This window comes from Urocitellus parryii, chromosome 2 (genome assembly GCF_045843805.1).
Source record: "Urocitellus parryii isolate mUroPar1 chromosome 2, mUroPar1.hap1, whole genome shotgun sequence".
Lineage (NCBI taxonomy): Eukaryota > Metazoa > Chordata > Mammalia > Rodentia > Sciuridae > Urocitellus > Urocitellus parryii.
Genome location: NC_135532.1, coordinates 92,515,543 through 92,532,099, shown reverse-complemented (window position 1 = coordinate 92,532,099; position 16,557 = coordinate 92,515,543). Strand labels below are relative to the sequence as shown.

General features: G+C 37.5%; 1 protein-coding gene and 1 non-coding gene across 5 annotated transcripts in view; one reads left to right on the top strand and one right to left on the bottom strand.

Annotated features, from left to right (window-relative positions):
• Ip6k1 (inositol hexakisphosphate kinase 1) overlaps positions 1–16,557 on the top strand; it is a 59,544-nt gene that overhangs the window by 31,711 nt on the left and 11,276 nt on the right. For 2 of the 4 annotated variants that reach the window (XM_077795257.1, XM_026383758.2), the window contains exons 2-3: positions 10,754–11,103; positions 15,980–16,190. In XM_077795257.1, the coding sequence (XP_077651383.1) occupies positions 10,881–11,103; positions 15,980–16,190 (434 nt within the window). In that variant the 5' untranslated portion in view covers positions 10,754–10,880. Of the gene's footprint in view, positions 1–829; positions 956–10,753; positions 11,104–15,979; positions 16,191–16,557 lie in introns of all 4 variants that reach the window. The other 2 variants (XM_077795259.1, XM_077795258.1) reach the window with 2 other exon arrangements.
• Trnaa-cgc (transfer RNA alanine (anticodon CGC)) lies at positions 1,610–1,682 on the bottom strand. Its single transcript has one exon. It is a non-coding gene; the product is annotated as a tRNA-Ala (tRNA).

Genomic DNA, 16,557 nt, shown 5'->3' with positions numbered 1-16,557 from the left:
TTATATGCAAAAGGCAAGAATGGACTTCAATTTAAGAAAGTATTAGGGCTGGGGTTGTGGCTCAGCAGTGGAGCGCTCACCTAGCATCTGCAAGACCCTGGGTTCAATCCTCAGCACCACATAAAAATAAGTAAATAAAATAAAGGTATTGTCCAACTACAACTAAAAAAGATAAATATATATATATATATATATATATATATATATATATTTTTTTTTTTTTTTGTAGAGCTGAAAAATACCATACCAGGTATGATGATACACTGGCTGGCATTTACAGGTTCAGGAGTGAACACTCAAAATAAATTTAAGTTATGACTGAAAAATTGTGAACACTAAATAGTATAACGTAAATGTAATTAGCAACTTAAAGAGGGAGGAACAGAAAAATATTTGAAGGAATAATGACTAAAAATATTCCAAACTTTTTTTTTTTATTTAACTTAATTTTTTTTTATTAGCTACACATGACATTACAATGATCTTGGCAATTCATACATTTGAATCCTTGGGGTATAATTTCTCATTTTTCTAATTGTACAGATTGCAGAATCACACTGGTCATAGAGTCACCTATATACATACACAATCATAATGTCTATTCTATTCTGCTGCCCTTCCTATCCCCCCTATTTATTAAAAATTTATTTATTAAAAATTTTAATAAATTAATATTTATTTAAAAAAATAAATATTAAAAAAAGCATTAGATTAAGTTCCCTTGGTTAGATGCTTTTGAGAGCATACATACTTTTTTTTTTTTTTTTAAAGAGAGTGAGAGAGGAGAGAGAGAGAGAGAGAGAGAGAATTCTTAATATTTATTTTTTAGTTCTCGGCGGACACAACATCCTCGTTGGTATGTGGTGCTGAGGATCGAACCCGGGCCGCACGCATGCCAGGTGAGCGCGCTACCGCCTGAGCCACATCCCCAGCCCGAGAGCATACATACCTTCAGGTTTGTTTTTGTCTGTGAATTTTCCTGACCGTATCACTACTTATTTATTCTGAAATTAATTAGAATTAATCCTCATAAAATCAGGAGCTGTACAGCTGAAACTGTGTGTGTGTGTGTGTGTGTGTGTGTGTGTTTTTGTGTGTTTCTGTCAGAGTGACTTAATAATTCTTTGTGGGGTGGGTTTTTTGTTTTTGTTTTTTTTTTTGCTACCAGGCATTGAACCCAGGGGTGCTTAATCTCACTGAGTCACATCTCTAGCCCTTTATTTATATTTTATATAGAGATAGGGTCTCCGATAACTTGCTTTAGGGCCTCACTAAATTGCTGAGGCTGGCTTTGAACTTGCGATCCTCCTGCCTCAGCCTCCCAAGCTGCTGGGATTAAAGCCTGATCACTGTGCCTGGCCTATTGTGTTCTTTCAGTTAGAATAATTTTGCTGTTTTTCCCTTGGATTGTATTGTATCAAACAGTAAAAAGCAAACCTAAGACCAAAAATCCCAAATACTGTTGTCATAATTTTATTTAGCATGAAGTACCTGTAATTTCAGTATTTGGAAGCTGAGGCAGGAGGATTGCCAGTTCCAGACCAGCCTGAGCAACCCAAATTTCTTTTATTTATTTATCTATTTATTTTTTATTTTTATTTTTATTTTTTGGTGATGCTGGGGATTGAACCCAGGGCCTTGTGCATGCGAGGCAAGCACTCTACCAACTGAGCTATATCTCCAGCCTACATTTCAAATTTCATTATTTTTTAAAGAACATGATACTTGCCAGATGTGGTGGCACACACCTGTAATCCCAGAGGCTTTGGAGGCTGAGGCAGGAGGATCGAGAGTTCAAAGCCAGCCTCAGCAAAATCGAGAGGCCAAGCAACTCAGTGAGACCTTGTCTCTAAGTAAAATACAAAATAGAGCTGGGATGTGACTCAGTGGTCAAGTGCCCTGGGTTCAATCCCTGGTACCATTAAAAAAAAAAAAGTACATGATACTTTTAGCACTTAAGGGGATGCATTTATTTATTTATTTATTTATTTTTAAGAGAGAGTGAGAGAGAGAGAGGAAAAGAGAGAGAATTTTAATATTTATTTTTTAGTTCTTGGTGGAGACAACATCTTTGTATGTGGTGCTGAGGATCGAACCCGGGCCGCACGCATGCCAGGCGAGTGAGCTACTGCTTGAGCCACATCCCCAGCCCCATGTGGATGTATTTAGTTTAATTAGTTTTTGTTGTTCTTGGCAGTCCTAGGGATCAAATCCAGGGCTTTGTGCATGCTATTCAAGCATTCTACCACTGAAATATACCCCCGACCCTGATATATTTAGAAAGATAATAGAAATACTGGATTTATAGACCAATTTTTTAATGAGATTTTGAGGAAATTTGCAAAAATACCTGTGAAATATGAAGGTACTAAGAAAGCTTCACTTACTAAAAAGATTGCTTATCAAACCCAGGTGAGACTATAAAAATATGTTGGCCGAAGAATTTAGAATTTTGACCAAGCTTCTTAGAGTGCTTGCCTTTTGAGTGTGTCTGTACCTGCTTGACTAAAGAATGTGGTGACTAGATATTGTCTTAGAATTGCTGTGGGGACAGTACTTTCCTAGTTTAATAGTGTTGACTTTGTTCACTACCATATCTGATAGCAGTCTCATTCTTTGCCAAGACTTTTTCTTCATTGCCACTTTATGGGCTTGCTGTATTGTTGAATTAAAACATAAACCAAAAAAATTACTTATATTATATCTCCTAAATTAGGTTCAACATGTTCTTTGATCTGGTTCATTGTTTGTAGTTGAGACTTGTTTGTCTCCCTGATTTCTTGCAGCCTTGTTTCTCTTTTATATCATTGAAAAAAAGAACTCTTCTTTTTTTTTTTTTTTTTTATATTTTTTATTTTTTAGTTCTCGGCGGACACAACATCTTTGTTTGTATGTGGTGCTGAGGATCGAACCCGGGCCGCACGCATGCCAGGCGAGCGCGCCACCGCTGAGCCACATCTCCAGCCCCAGAACTCTTCTTTATGGTTTCTTTTTTCTTCCAAATTTTGTTTAGGTTTTTGTTGTTGTTGCTTTTCTTATCTAGGTACATTTAATCTTGTTTTTCTTTTATATGTCAAATCTTTTTTAGAGTCAAAAAAGAATTTTATGTTCCCTTTATTTGCTGATTTGGAATTTTATGACATGGCCAACATCCTTTGTTCTTTGTAAAGCCACATTACCTCTTTGTTCTAGCTTTGGTAGGCTTAGATTAGAAGTTTATAAACATTTTTGGTTTACAACCCTAAAAATTAAAAAAAGGGGGAGGCCTTGTTCCTTCATGAACATTTTTCCTGTTACATATTTGTCCTACTCTCTATATATATCTGTTTTGTACTTCATAAATATACATATATTCATTTATTCAGCCATATTTATTGTGTGCCTGTACTGTACCAGGTACTGTTCTTGTCACTTAAAATAATATATAGTGAACAAAATAGACAAGGACCCTTACCTTCATGGAGCTGACATCATAGTAATAAATAGTGGACATCAACAGTAATTAATGTGTATCATGTCCAAAGTATACTGAAGAAAATTAAAGAGTGGTGCTTGAGATCAAGTGAAGAGTTATAACAATTTCTTCTTACCTCTCATGGGACTGTGATGGTATTCATAGCACACATTGGAAGCTTGGTAGTAGTGTTCTTTCCCTGTTGTTTGCTGTTTGTTGACACCACGCTTTTAGTACTAATAGAGGTTTTGTTTTGTTTTGATTAAATGTAAATTCAAAGAATAATATCAATACACTTGACACAGATTTTTAAGTGTGTATATTTTATCATATTTGTTTCAAACTCCCCCCTTCCTCCAGGGATTGAATCTATGGGTGTTTTACCACTGAGCTACAGCCCTAATCCTTTTTATTTTTTGAAACAAGGTCTAACTAAATTGCTGAGCTGGCCTTGAACTTGTGATACTCCTGCCTCAGCCTTCCACGCTGCTATAGGCATGTGCCACCATGCTAGGCTTTTTAAAAAATAAAAAAATTATTGATATAGCTAATATTTTTGTTTTTTCCTAGATTCCAGTTCCTTTCCTTCTCTAAAGTTGGTGCATATCATTGTTATCAATATATAGGTAAATGTGTTTGAATATTCATGTATACTATTTTTTAAATATATTTTTTAGTTGTAGATGGACACAATACCTTAATTTTATTTATTTATTTTTATGTGGTGCTGAGGATCGAACCCAGTGCCTCACATATGCCAGGTGAGCACTCCACTCCAGTCCCATATATACCATTTTTGTATATTAAAAACCACGGTGAGGGTTAGGGTTAGGGTTAAGGGTTGTGGCTCAGTGGTGAAACACTTGCCTAGCACGTGTAGGGCACTGGATTCAATCCCCAGCAACACATGAAATAACTAATGAACAAAATAAAGGTATTGTGTCCATCTACAACTAAAAATATTTTTAAAAATCTACAATGACATCATACTAGAAGTGATTTTTTTTTTTTTTAATATTAGGGATTAAACCTAGGGCCTCATACATGCTAGACAAAGGCTGTGCCACTGAGCTACATACTTAGTCCTTTTTGTTTTGAGATTGGTCTTATTAAATTGCCAAGGCTGGCCTTGAGCTTGCAATACTCCTGCTTTAGCCTCCCATGTAGCTGAAAGTACAGGCATATGCTACCATGCCTGCACAAATACCATTTTTTAGCTTGCATCTCCAGTTTGGTTTCAAAATTTATTTATGTTGACATACATGGATCAGTGATTCAATACTGTGAACTTTATGATTACACCTGTTTATCCATTTTCCCTTTGATGTAGTACATTTTAAGCGGTTTCCCATTTTTCTTTTATAACAGTGTGCAGTAAACATACTTGAACTTGATATCTTAGGTATATACTGGGTTGTGGCAGTTGTGTCTTTAGTTTTGGATTGCTGAAAACAATGGAGAGGAGATATTTCTCCCTGACTGGCCAGTGTTTGTTATGTTTTAACTTTTTTTTTTTTTTCCTTTGCCAGCATGAGTTAAAACAGCTCCTTATTTTAATTTGCATTTCCCTGATTACTTATAAAGGGGTACATGTTTATTGGCCAGCTTCTCTTTTATGAATTGACTTTTTCCATTATCTTCTTTTGTAATTCTCTCATACAAAAAATAATTTTAATGTGGTTGGTGGTAGGAATGTGGATTTTAAGTGAGCATAAGGATCTTTTGGGATGATAGGCGTGTTTTAAAATTGGATTGTGGGGAAGATTGTACAACTTTGTAAATTTATTAAAAGTCATTTCACTGTCCGCTGAAAGTGAGTGAATTTTGTAGTATATAAATTTATCTCAATAAAAGATGTTAACATTTAAATCATTTTAACACAGTCTAATTTGCCAGAGCTTTCCATTTTGGTTTGTGTGTCCTATGTCTTGTTTATGGAATTTTCTCTAATGTTGTCAAAAGGCATTACATTTTCCTAATTACCCTAAAGTAAGTTTTATTTGTACATTACATTCCTTTATGTTGGGAAATTATTACTGTTGGAAGTAGTCCAATTTTCTAGCTCCATTTGTGAATTAATGATCTTTTTCTGGTTGATGAAATGGGATTTTAAATACCACCTCAATTTATACACACCATTCCCAATATTTGTTGAATCTCTTTGCTTGTCTTCCAAAATGTCACGCTGGTTTTTGTTTTTTGAGGCATTGGGGATTAAAACCTGGCAAGGATTCTACCACTGAGCTATGCCCCCATCTTTCACCCACTGTTTTTAAGTCATGAGGCCCTGAATTCAGTCTTCAACACTGCAAAAGAAAGGAAAATCCTCTTGGATTTTAATTGAAATTACATTGTATTTCAATATTGAGTGTTCCTTTACACAAATGTCTTCTTTTAGATCCTTCAGAAACATTTTATTGTTGGTCTAGATTATTTTTCAAGAAATTACAGCGAGGTGCAGGGGCTGTAATCCCAGCAGCTCTGGAGGCAGAGGTAGGAGAACCTCGAGTTAAAAGCCAGGTTCAGTCATTTAGAGAAGGTCTTAGCCACTCCATGAGACCCTATCTCAAGATACAAAATAGAGCTGGGGATGTGGTGCAGTGGTCGAGTCCCCTTGAGTTCAATCCCTGGTGGGCCCCCCAACACCACCCCCTGCCAGAATAATAATAATAATAATAATAATAAATTAAAGCCAGTGGCTTGGGAGACTGAGGCAGGAGGTTTGCAAGTTGAAAGTCAGCCTCACAATTTAGCAAGGCTCTAAAGCAACTTAACAAAACCTTGTTTCTAAATAAAAAATTTTAAAAAGTGCTAGGGATGTGACTCAGTGATTAAGTGCCCCTGGATTCAATTCCAAATATAAAAAAAAAGAAAAAAATTATAGATATTGTATATAGTTTTGGTTGCTGTTGTGAATGGGATATATTTAAGTGGCTTTCATTTCTAATTTATTTTTTTGCTGATATATAGAGAGGGGATGCTGTTAACTTATAATAACATTTCACAAATCAGTGTGCATAACTTAGTGAATATTTATAGTATATAACAATGTCATGTGTGCCTCTCAATCAGTATTTTACCTAGAGTACTACTGTTGTTTTGAATTTTGTATAAGTAGAATTATACTACATGACCTCTGATGTCTAGAATATTTTCTTTTTTTAATATTTATTTTTTAGTTTTAGGTGGACACAATATCCTTATTTTATTTTTATGTGGTGCTGAGAATCAAACCCAGTGCCTCACGCATGTTAGGCGAGCATACTACTACTTGAGCCACGTCCTCAGCCCCTAGAATATTTTCTTGCTACATCATGCCATGCGTGAGGTTTTATTTTGTACATTTAGTTCCTTAATATGATTAGAAATTAGTGGAGTATTGTTGGAGGTCGTAATGTAATTTTATACATTAAAGATTCAGTTTTCTAGCTTAATTTACAGTAACATTTCAAAGATTCATCAGTATTGGGTAGTGGCAGTGGTTGATTCCTTTTCATTTTTTTAAAGTATTCCACTATATGTATAAAATATATATATATACACACATACATACATATATAATCACAATTTATTTTCATTTCTTTTACAGAATTACATATCCCATTTATTAGTTTGCAAACCATAAACCATAAAGCCTAAAAGTCATTTTATCTCACCAACAGTTCTTGCTTTGAAAAAGGAAAACAGCTAGGCATTGTGGCTTATGCCTTTAATCCCAGTGATTTGGGAGGCTGAGGTAGGAAGAATGCAAGTTCAAAGCCAGCTTCAGCTACTGGCTCAAAAAAAAAAAAAAAGGGCCAGGGTTGTATCTCAGTCTTTAAGTGTCCCTGTGTTCAATCCCCAATACTAAAAAAAAAAAAAAAAAAAGGAAAGGAAAACAAATTAATATACAATTTCAGCAACATTTAGAAACTTCATTTTGCTTGAATAGAGATAATTCATTTTGGAGTTCAGTTGTGTATTCAAGGAGTTGGTTGCAATAATTAGAAAGTCAACCTAACTGCTGTAACTAGTATTTTTGTAGTGCAAATTTATTTCCATTTGTTGCAGTTTATCAGTGAGAAGCCAATCAGCACGTTCTTTTTGTAATTAATCTCCTTCCTTTTATATGCGATAATTATGTTAAAATGTGGAACCAAAGTGTTTGAAAACAAACATAGGGGCTGGGGATGTGGCTCAAGCGGTAGGTAGCGTGCTCGCCTGGCATGCGTGCGGCCCGGGTTCGATCCTCAGCACCACATACCAACAAAGATGTTGTGTCTGCCGAGAACTAAAAAATAAATATTGAAAATTCTCTCTCTCTCTCTCTCTCTCTCTCTCTCTCTCTCTCTCTCTCTCTCTCTCTCTCCTCTCTCTCCTCTCTCTTAAAAAAAAAAAAAAAAAAAACATAGGAGAAACATTGTAGGTTAGGGAGCTTAAACTAATAGGCACCATGGTAGAAATCTGGAACTCCAGAGGAATAGACTAACAATTTTAATATAACCTTCTAGTAGTCAAAATAACTAATTGAAACACTTTTCCTCTCTGAATGGGGGAACATCAATCACCAGGATCACTGTTACCTGAGCCATTCTTACTCTAGCATCAACATTTGTAGAAAAAAATCTGCCCTCCAAACACACCCCCAATAACCCAGTCAATAAATGGATAATACAGGCACTTCTCAAAAGAAGAAATACAAATGGGCAACAAGTATATGAAAAAATGTTCAATGTCTTTAGAAGTCAGGGAAATGCATATCAGAGCTACACTGAAATTTCATCTCACTCCATTTAGAATGGCATTCATCATTAATACAAATAATAGTAATACCAACAAGGATGTGGGGGAAAAAGGAACACATATATACACCAGTGGTATTGTAAATAAGTATACCCATTATAGAAATCAATATGTTGGTTCCTCAAGCCTGGGAAGAGAACCACCATATGACCCAGCTGTACTATGCTTTGGTATTAAGAATTTTAAGTCAGCATATTATGCTTTGGATATGAGGTGTCCCCCAATAAACTCATGTGATGGACAATGCAGGAATGTTCAGAGGTGAAATGATTAGATTATGGGATCCCATGACCTAATCAGTGAACTAATCCATATGATGGGTTAACAATTTTAATCGATTACTAGCTGGTAACTCTAGGCAGGTGGGGTGTTGTTGTAACACACAACTAAATTGGTCAGGGTCACTCCAAGTGAATTTTGGGTGATTAAATAAAGACAGACACAGAAAGTACCTTTTTGGGTTCAGTGACTGCTCCTCAGCTATAGCTCCCACAAGGGTGGCAAGGCAGGCTTGAAAGAGAGGGGGCGCGCCTAGAACCTGGTCTTTATAGGGGAGAAGCCATTCAGATGAGGCAAGGGGTAGGGTTACCACAAACAAGTGGGTGTAATCCAGCCCCTTGAGTGTGTCTATGCCTGGAGCTTCACCTCTCGTCTGAGCAGAGGTAAGGTCCAAATGCATTGCAATGGATGCAATACTTGTACAATACCTCTTTACTCAGGACTTAAAGTTGTGTACATAGCTTCTTTCCAGTGTGGCTCCCGACACAGTATGCCCTTTGTGATTATATATTTTGTCCTTGTCTCCCCTCTTTGCTTCCTGGCTGCCATGAGCTAAGCAGCTTTCTTCCACCATGCCTGCTCTTCTGCCAGAGTAAGGATGCTGGCCAATCTCAGGCTCAGAGTAATGGAGCCAGCAGACCATGGACTGAGCTTCTGAAACTGTGAGCCAAATTAAACTTTTCTCTCTCAGTTGTTTTTGTCAGGTATTTTGGTCACAGCAAGGACAAGCTGGCTAATACAGGATAGGTGCGTATCCATATTTATTCACATAGCCAAGTTATGAAACCAACTTAGAGTCTACTGTCACAGTGGATGCCTTCAGAGACCCTGACCAGACCTCCCTTAAGGAGCAGGTCCTCTACAACTGCTTCCTCACTTTCTGCTACATCTGCTCTTGGAGTTTCTGTTATTTTTATGTTGTGCTTTACTCACTGTTGTGGCTGGAATTATTTAATTCATTCAGACAGATCTTTCTTTCAGCATTTATTATGTGCTAGAAAATGCCTTGGACCCTGGTTGGAATAAAGAAAGAATGGTTTTGTGGTGATGATAGATGAGTAAATGACAGTACAGTGGTGTATTGCTGTGGTGGAGTTAGCACATTGCACCATAGAAACCTATATGCACCAGACTTGGGTTTAGAGAGAATGAAGACTGGGAGAGCTCCCTGCAGCAGGGAGATGCTTTGCTCTGAAAGAGGACTAGAGAGTAGATAATTGGGCTAAAAAATGTGGGAATACAGGTGTGTACCACCACATCTAACTTAGGCAGGCAGCTTTGGATTAAATTCTGTGGTTTGACAGTGATGTTCCTATGTAGCCCATTGTCCGTAATTATGAGGTCCAGAAAATAATGTTTTATACTTTCCAACTCTACAAATACTTTATTTTTCTCTTTTTATCTTAATCTTTTAGATGTAGTCTTGCTTAGTACATTCCCTAATACTGAAAATACATTCAGTATTAAGGAATCTGGTAATGTTTTAATTTTCTTAAGAGAGAATTGACATTTTTATTTGGGTACAAAATTTTTTTCCCTGCTCCATTGGTTGGTATAAGTGAGACAGAAAAGTGTTAGACATGGTTATAAATTGACAGCCTTAGATTTAAGGTAGAAGAAGACTGAAATCTGAATTCCTCTGGGAAAAGCAACTCACTAAACGACTTTTCCTCCTTGCCACCTTTAGTAGAGAAGTTTGGATGCTAATATGACCTAATTCCTTAGGCAAAAACCCTTCTCTTGAGTTAGGAAGAGCCCCTGAACAGAATAAATTTCTATTTGCTTTTTCTAAACCCTTCATCTTTCAGTGAGAAGTAAACTGAGGTAGTTGCTTTCCTGATAGCTGTTTCCTTGACCCTCCTTCTGCTGTACTGTAGCTGTAAAATCAAATCCAAGAAAGTAAGAAGGGATCTAAGGAAAGAAGATGGGCCTCTGTGCACAGATAGATAGATGGAGAAGACTAAAGTTGCATTATTCAACAAAAATTTATAACTGTCCTCATGTTCTAGGCAGGGTTGTATATGCTGGGATACACAGAGTAGGGAACAAAACAGGCTCTGCTCTCAGGTTGCTCTAAGGACACTGTGATTTGCCAGATATTTTTTTGGTTGTGGCTTTGGTGGTGCTAGGGATCAAACCCAAGGCCTCATATGTGCTAGGTAAGTGCTCTGTCACTGAGCTATATCTCTAGCCTTTGGCAGATGTTTTGATTCCCTTTTCCTGTCTTCTTTTCTGTAGGCTAGAATAATAAGCTGAGTGGACTCTAACCATTGGCCTTCAACTTGCCAGCACCTTGTACCTAGCTCTCCTTTGTGGCTCATATGCTGCATCCTTTGCCCTCAGTGTGCAACTGGGCCCCAACGCAATGTGTGTTTGTCAAACCATGGAAGTGGGGCAGTATGGCAAGAACGCAAGTCGGGCCGGAGACCGGGGAGTCCTCCTGGAGCCCTTCATCCACCAGGTGGGAGGACACAGCAGCATGATGCGCTACGACGACCACACTGTGTGCAAGCCCCTCATCTCCCGGGAACAGCGCTTCTATGAGTCCCTCCCTCCTGAAATGAAGGAGTTCACCCCTGAATACAAAGGTCAGTCAATGGCCATTTTTGTGAGAGTAGCAGCTGTGGCCTTATAAACTCAGTTGTCTGTTTTGTTTAACATGTGATATGATCGTCTTCTTCTGGTGTCAAAGCAGCTAAGTTACTTAAACAAGGCAAAATTAGAAGCCGAAACTTTCATAAAGGTCTTTAGACCTTGAAGGTTGAACTCACTAATAGGTAAAGCTGAGAAAAAGTCAGCTTAAAGACCCAGTGCTGCCTTCAAGATTTCCTATTTGGAGGTAGATATGGTGGCACATGCATGTAATCCCAGTGTCTCAGTGTTAAAGTGCCCCAGGGTTCAACTGCCACTAATAGAAGGGGGAAAAAAGTTTTTAGATAAGGAAAGAAGCAGACAGAGAAAAAGTCTCTGGCCCTAGAAAAGGACAAATTGATGCTTTCCAGGTTAGGGCAGTTGGACAGCTAGCAAGAGGCTCTGTTGATCCTCTGTTGTGCTGGGGGAATGAATTTATGGAAATTTCTGGGACTTGGGAGTCCTTTAACATTTTATGGAAGAAATAATGTTTTAAAATGTGAGTTAATTTTGTAGAAAGAACCCTGTGAATACTTACTGGAATGAGTCACTTTATTTTAGCATCTGATCCTTATGCATTTTTATATTTATGCATTTTTATGATTGCCCATTATAAACTATTTTTTTCTTTTTCTTTTTCTTTTTTTTTTTTTATACTGGAGATTGAATCAGGGGCACTCAACCACAGCCACATCCCCAGTCCTATTTAGAGACAGGATCTCACTGAGGTACTTGGAGCCTCACTTTTGCTGAGGCTGGCTTTGAACTTATGATCCTCCTGCCTCAGCCTTCTGAGCCACTGGGATTAGAGGCACATGTCTCTGCACCAGGCCAAATCTTTTTTTTTAGGTTCTGTTTTTATAAAATCCCCTTTTCCCCCCACTGGTGTTGGGAATTGAAACAAAGGCCTCATGTCTGCCAGGCAAGTGCTCTACCACTGAGCCCTAGTCCTGTAATTTTCTTTTTGAGGAATTGTCAAACTTATTTTCCACAGTGGTCATACCTTTTTACATTCTCAGTAGCAGTGTATGAGGTTTCCTATTTCTCTATAGCTTTGCCAGCACTGTTCTGTTCTTATTTCTCTTTTCTTAGCTGTCCTAGTGGTTATGAGTGAACTCTGATTGGGCCTGTGATTTGCGTTTCCCCAGTGACTGATGTTAATTAAGCATGTTTTTCATGTGCCTGTTGACTATTTGTATAATATATCTTCTTAGAGAAATGTCTATTCAAGTCCTTTGATCATTTTTTAATTGGGTTGTTTCTTAAAATTTTTTTGGTGGGGGGTTACGGGGAATTGGATCCAGGGTCATTCTGCCACTGAGTTATATCTCCATTCCTTTTTGTTTGTTTCTTTGTTTGCTTTTTGAGACAGGATCTTGCTTGATTGTTGAGGCTGGTATTGAACTTGCTATCTTCTTTCCTCAGTCTCCCGAATAGCTGGGATTGAAGTCTTCTTAACTACCACACCTGGTGTTTCTTAACTCTTAATTGGCCAAAAGAAGTGAAACAGTTTTTAGAATACCCCAAGCTTTTTTTTTTTTTTAATCTTAGGGTCTTGACTTGGAATGTTCTTTGTCCACAACTTCTCCTCATCCTTCAGTCTACCTAGGTACTCCTTCCCTGATCATCCTATATTAAGTGTTCCGCTCTGTAAATATTTCCAATTTTCTTTCTTTCTTTTTTTTTTTTTTTTTTTGGTGGGGGGGATACTTGGGATTGAACCCAGGGGTGCTTAACTGTTGAGTCACATCCCCAGCCCGCCTTTTTAAAAAAATGTATGTTTTAGTTTTTTGTTGTAGTTGGACACAATATCCTTTTTTTATTAATTTACTTTTATGTGGTGCTTAGGATCAAATCCAGGGTCTCACATGTGCTAGGCCAGCATTCTACTGCTGAGCCACAACTCCAGCCCCTCCCCAGCCCTTTTTTACATTTTATTTAGAGACAGGTCTTGTTGAGTTGCTTAGGGCCTCACTAAGTTGCTGAGGCTGGCTTTGAACTTGCAATCCTCCAGCCTCAGCTTCCTGAGATGCTGGTATTATAGGTGTGTGCCACTGCACCTGGTTTCACTTAATTTCTTCATAGCACTTAGCAAAATCTGTAATTGTTTTGTCCATGTTTACTCTTTGTTTCTCACGTTAGCACATAAGCTCTTTGAAAATATAGACCTTAATTTGTCTTTTACACTAGTAAGCAGAAGACCTAATATCTAGTAGATGCTCAGTGAATACTTGGTAAATGAATGAGACAAATCTTATTTGCATAAATATACAGAATCTTTGACCTTCCCCCTTAGTACAACAAGCAGTAACACTAGATGATTGTGGTTGATATACTATAAATGAAAATCTGTTGCCAAGATATGGAACATTATTGGTGGGTTTTTTTTTTCTTTTCTTTCTTTTTTTTTTTTTTTTTTTTTGTATCAAGGATTGAACCAAAGGTGCTTAACCACTGAGCCATATCCCAGCCCTTTTTTATTTTGAGACAGGGTCTTACTAGGTTGTGTATAGCCTCTCTAAGTTGTTCAAGCTGGCTTCAAACCTGTGATCCTCTTACCTCAGCTTCCTGAGCTGCTGGGATTATAGGCATGTGCCACTGTGCCTGGCTCCTTATTGGTACTTTTTTCTTAGCTTGATTGAGTTTTAAAACACCTATATTGGGGCTAGGGATGTAGCTTAGTTGTTAGAGTGCTTGCTTCTCGTGCACAGGGTTCAGTCCCCAGCACTACAAAAAACAAACAAACAAACAAACAAAACTATATGGCAATAAATAGATGGGCTAGTATTCATACATGTATTTCCTAGCTTTGTCTGCTAAAAGGGCTTAATAGCAATGATAAGTCTGTAGCAATCAATATATCTAACTCTATCATCTTGATTTTTCTAATTACCATTTCACAATTACAAGAAGCAGAGCTTCTTGGTAAAATGATTGGCTTCTGAGTTGTCAGGAAAAGTAATTCCTGTGATAGAAAGTTTAAAAAAAATTGTCAAAAATAATGGAAGTGCATGTCAAAAGTACTTAAAGAGCCAACTTTAAAGGAGTTCCAGTGGCCAACTCAAGAATAATTTAAACAAAATATTCATAAATCCACGCTAGATAGATAGATGAGTATGAAGGGACTGTTCTTACTTATGGAACTCTAATTCCTTTTAATTAATAAATATAGGAGCAATGATGGAAACAAAATGTCCAGTAGGCATACAACACAGTAATAATTGTAGTAAGCAAGAGCCATCATGGATCCTAAAATTACTGGGCTAAAAGTATAGTAAGAAACAGGATATTTAGAGAGTCTTAAAGCATCTACACATAAAATGCTCATAAATTACAACAGGAAAAAAGCTGTATAGTGGAAAAGTCCAACATATATCATCTTAACTAAGTGATCAAAGTTAAATCACCAGTAACAAGACATGGGACCTGGGTTGTATCTCAGTGGTAGATCTCTTGCCTAGCATGTGTCAAGCACTGGGTTCAATTCTCAGCAATGCATATAAATAAATAAAAGGTTCATTGACAGTTAACAACAAGCAAGGCATATACCTCCTGAAATGATGAGGACTCAGGTTGCTGCCCAGAATAAATGGCCTCAATTTAATCATGAGGAAACACAAGATAAACCAAATTCAGGAACATCTTAGAGAAAAACCACTAGTATTCTTCAAAAGTGTTGTGGTCATTAAGGACTGAGGAATATTTCCAGATGGAAGGAGACTGAGGAGAATTAATGTGAAATCCTAGACCATAAACAGAATTAGTGTGAAAACTGCCAAAATTTGAAGATTAGTTAATATCATTATGTCTGTGTAATTTACTGGGGTTTTTTTATTTGTTTGTTTTTAATACTTATTTTTTAGTTTTAGGTGGACACAACAATATCTTTATTTTACATTTATGTGGTGCTGAGGATCGAACCCAGTGCCTTGTTTGTGCATGTTAGATGAGCACTCTACCACTGAACCACAATCCTAGCCCCTAATTTACTGTTTTTGATATTGTAAATTGTGCTGTGGAGCAGGCACATTGGCACATGCCTGTAATCCCAGCTGCTCTATAAAACAGATTGAAATTGGAGTTTAAAAACATTCCCACAATGGGGACTGGGACTGTAGCTCAGTGGTAGAGCATTTGCCTGGCACATGTGAGGCACTGGGTTTGCTCCTAGCACCACATAAAAATAAATAAATTTTTGTGTCCATCTACAACTAAAAAAAAAATTTTTTTAAAGAAATATTGAAAAAGGACTGGGATGTGGCTCAAGTGGTAGCGCGCTCGTCTAGCATGCGTGAAGCACTGGGTTCGATTCTCAGCACCACATAAAAATAAAATAAAGATATTATGTCTACCTAAAACTAAAAAAGTAAATATTAAAAAAAGAGAAATATTAAAAAAATTCAGGCCCAGATGCCTTCACTACTAAATTATGCTAAATATTAAAACCAAATATTATCTACGCAAGCTCTTCTGAAATTTTCAAGAGGGACTACTTCCAAACACATTCTAGAAGCCCATTATAAAAAATATAAAATATTTTTCATGAACCTACACATATGAACAAAATTTTAGCAGATCAAATCAACAATATATTAAAATGATAATACAACATGACCAAGTGGGATTTATCTGAGTAAACAACAGATCAGGATAGAGGTGGTAGTCATCTTCTTTTGGAAAGATGATGTCTGCTGGCTGCTATTCCTCTATCAAGTCAGTATTTGGTTAAGGGAAAGTAAAGCCTGTGTGCAGTGGAAATGCAGATGCTAATAATCTGTGCTACATGGACCCAGCCTGTTGACATTTGTTTACTGGCTGCCATTTTTTCAACAGGTGTGGTATCTGTCTGTTTTGAGGGGGACAGTGATGGTTACATCAACTTGGTGGCCTACCCTTATGTGGAAAGTGAGACCATGGATCAGGATGACACATCAGAACGGGAGCAACCTCGGCGCAAACACTCCCGACGGAGCCTGCACCGGTCAGGGAGTGGCAGTGACCATAAGGAGGAGAAAGCCAGCCTCTCCTTTGAGACCTCTGAGAGGTAAGAGGATGGCAAGCAAAGCTTCAGTTATAATCTTTTCCTGCTGGCATAAGTACTCAGGACATGTTTAGAGACCTGACACATCATGGGGAAGCATTTTCTAAAATTCAGGAGGATGATTAGTATTCTTGGGTTACCCTTGCAGGTGTGGCCTCCCCTGTGTGTCACATAAACCCAGTGATGCATCTTTCTGGAGATGGCCATAACTAATTAAGAGAGACTGAAACTCTCTCAACCCTTTGGAAGCAAGGATGCCCTGTACTGGTGACAATAGTTTGTGGTTTTCTGTTATGTCTCGTACACATAAGAGAGAATGTTGAAAAGTATTGGTCTATAGTGAGATTGCAAATGCTTTCTGATTTACAGG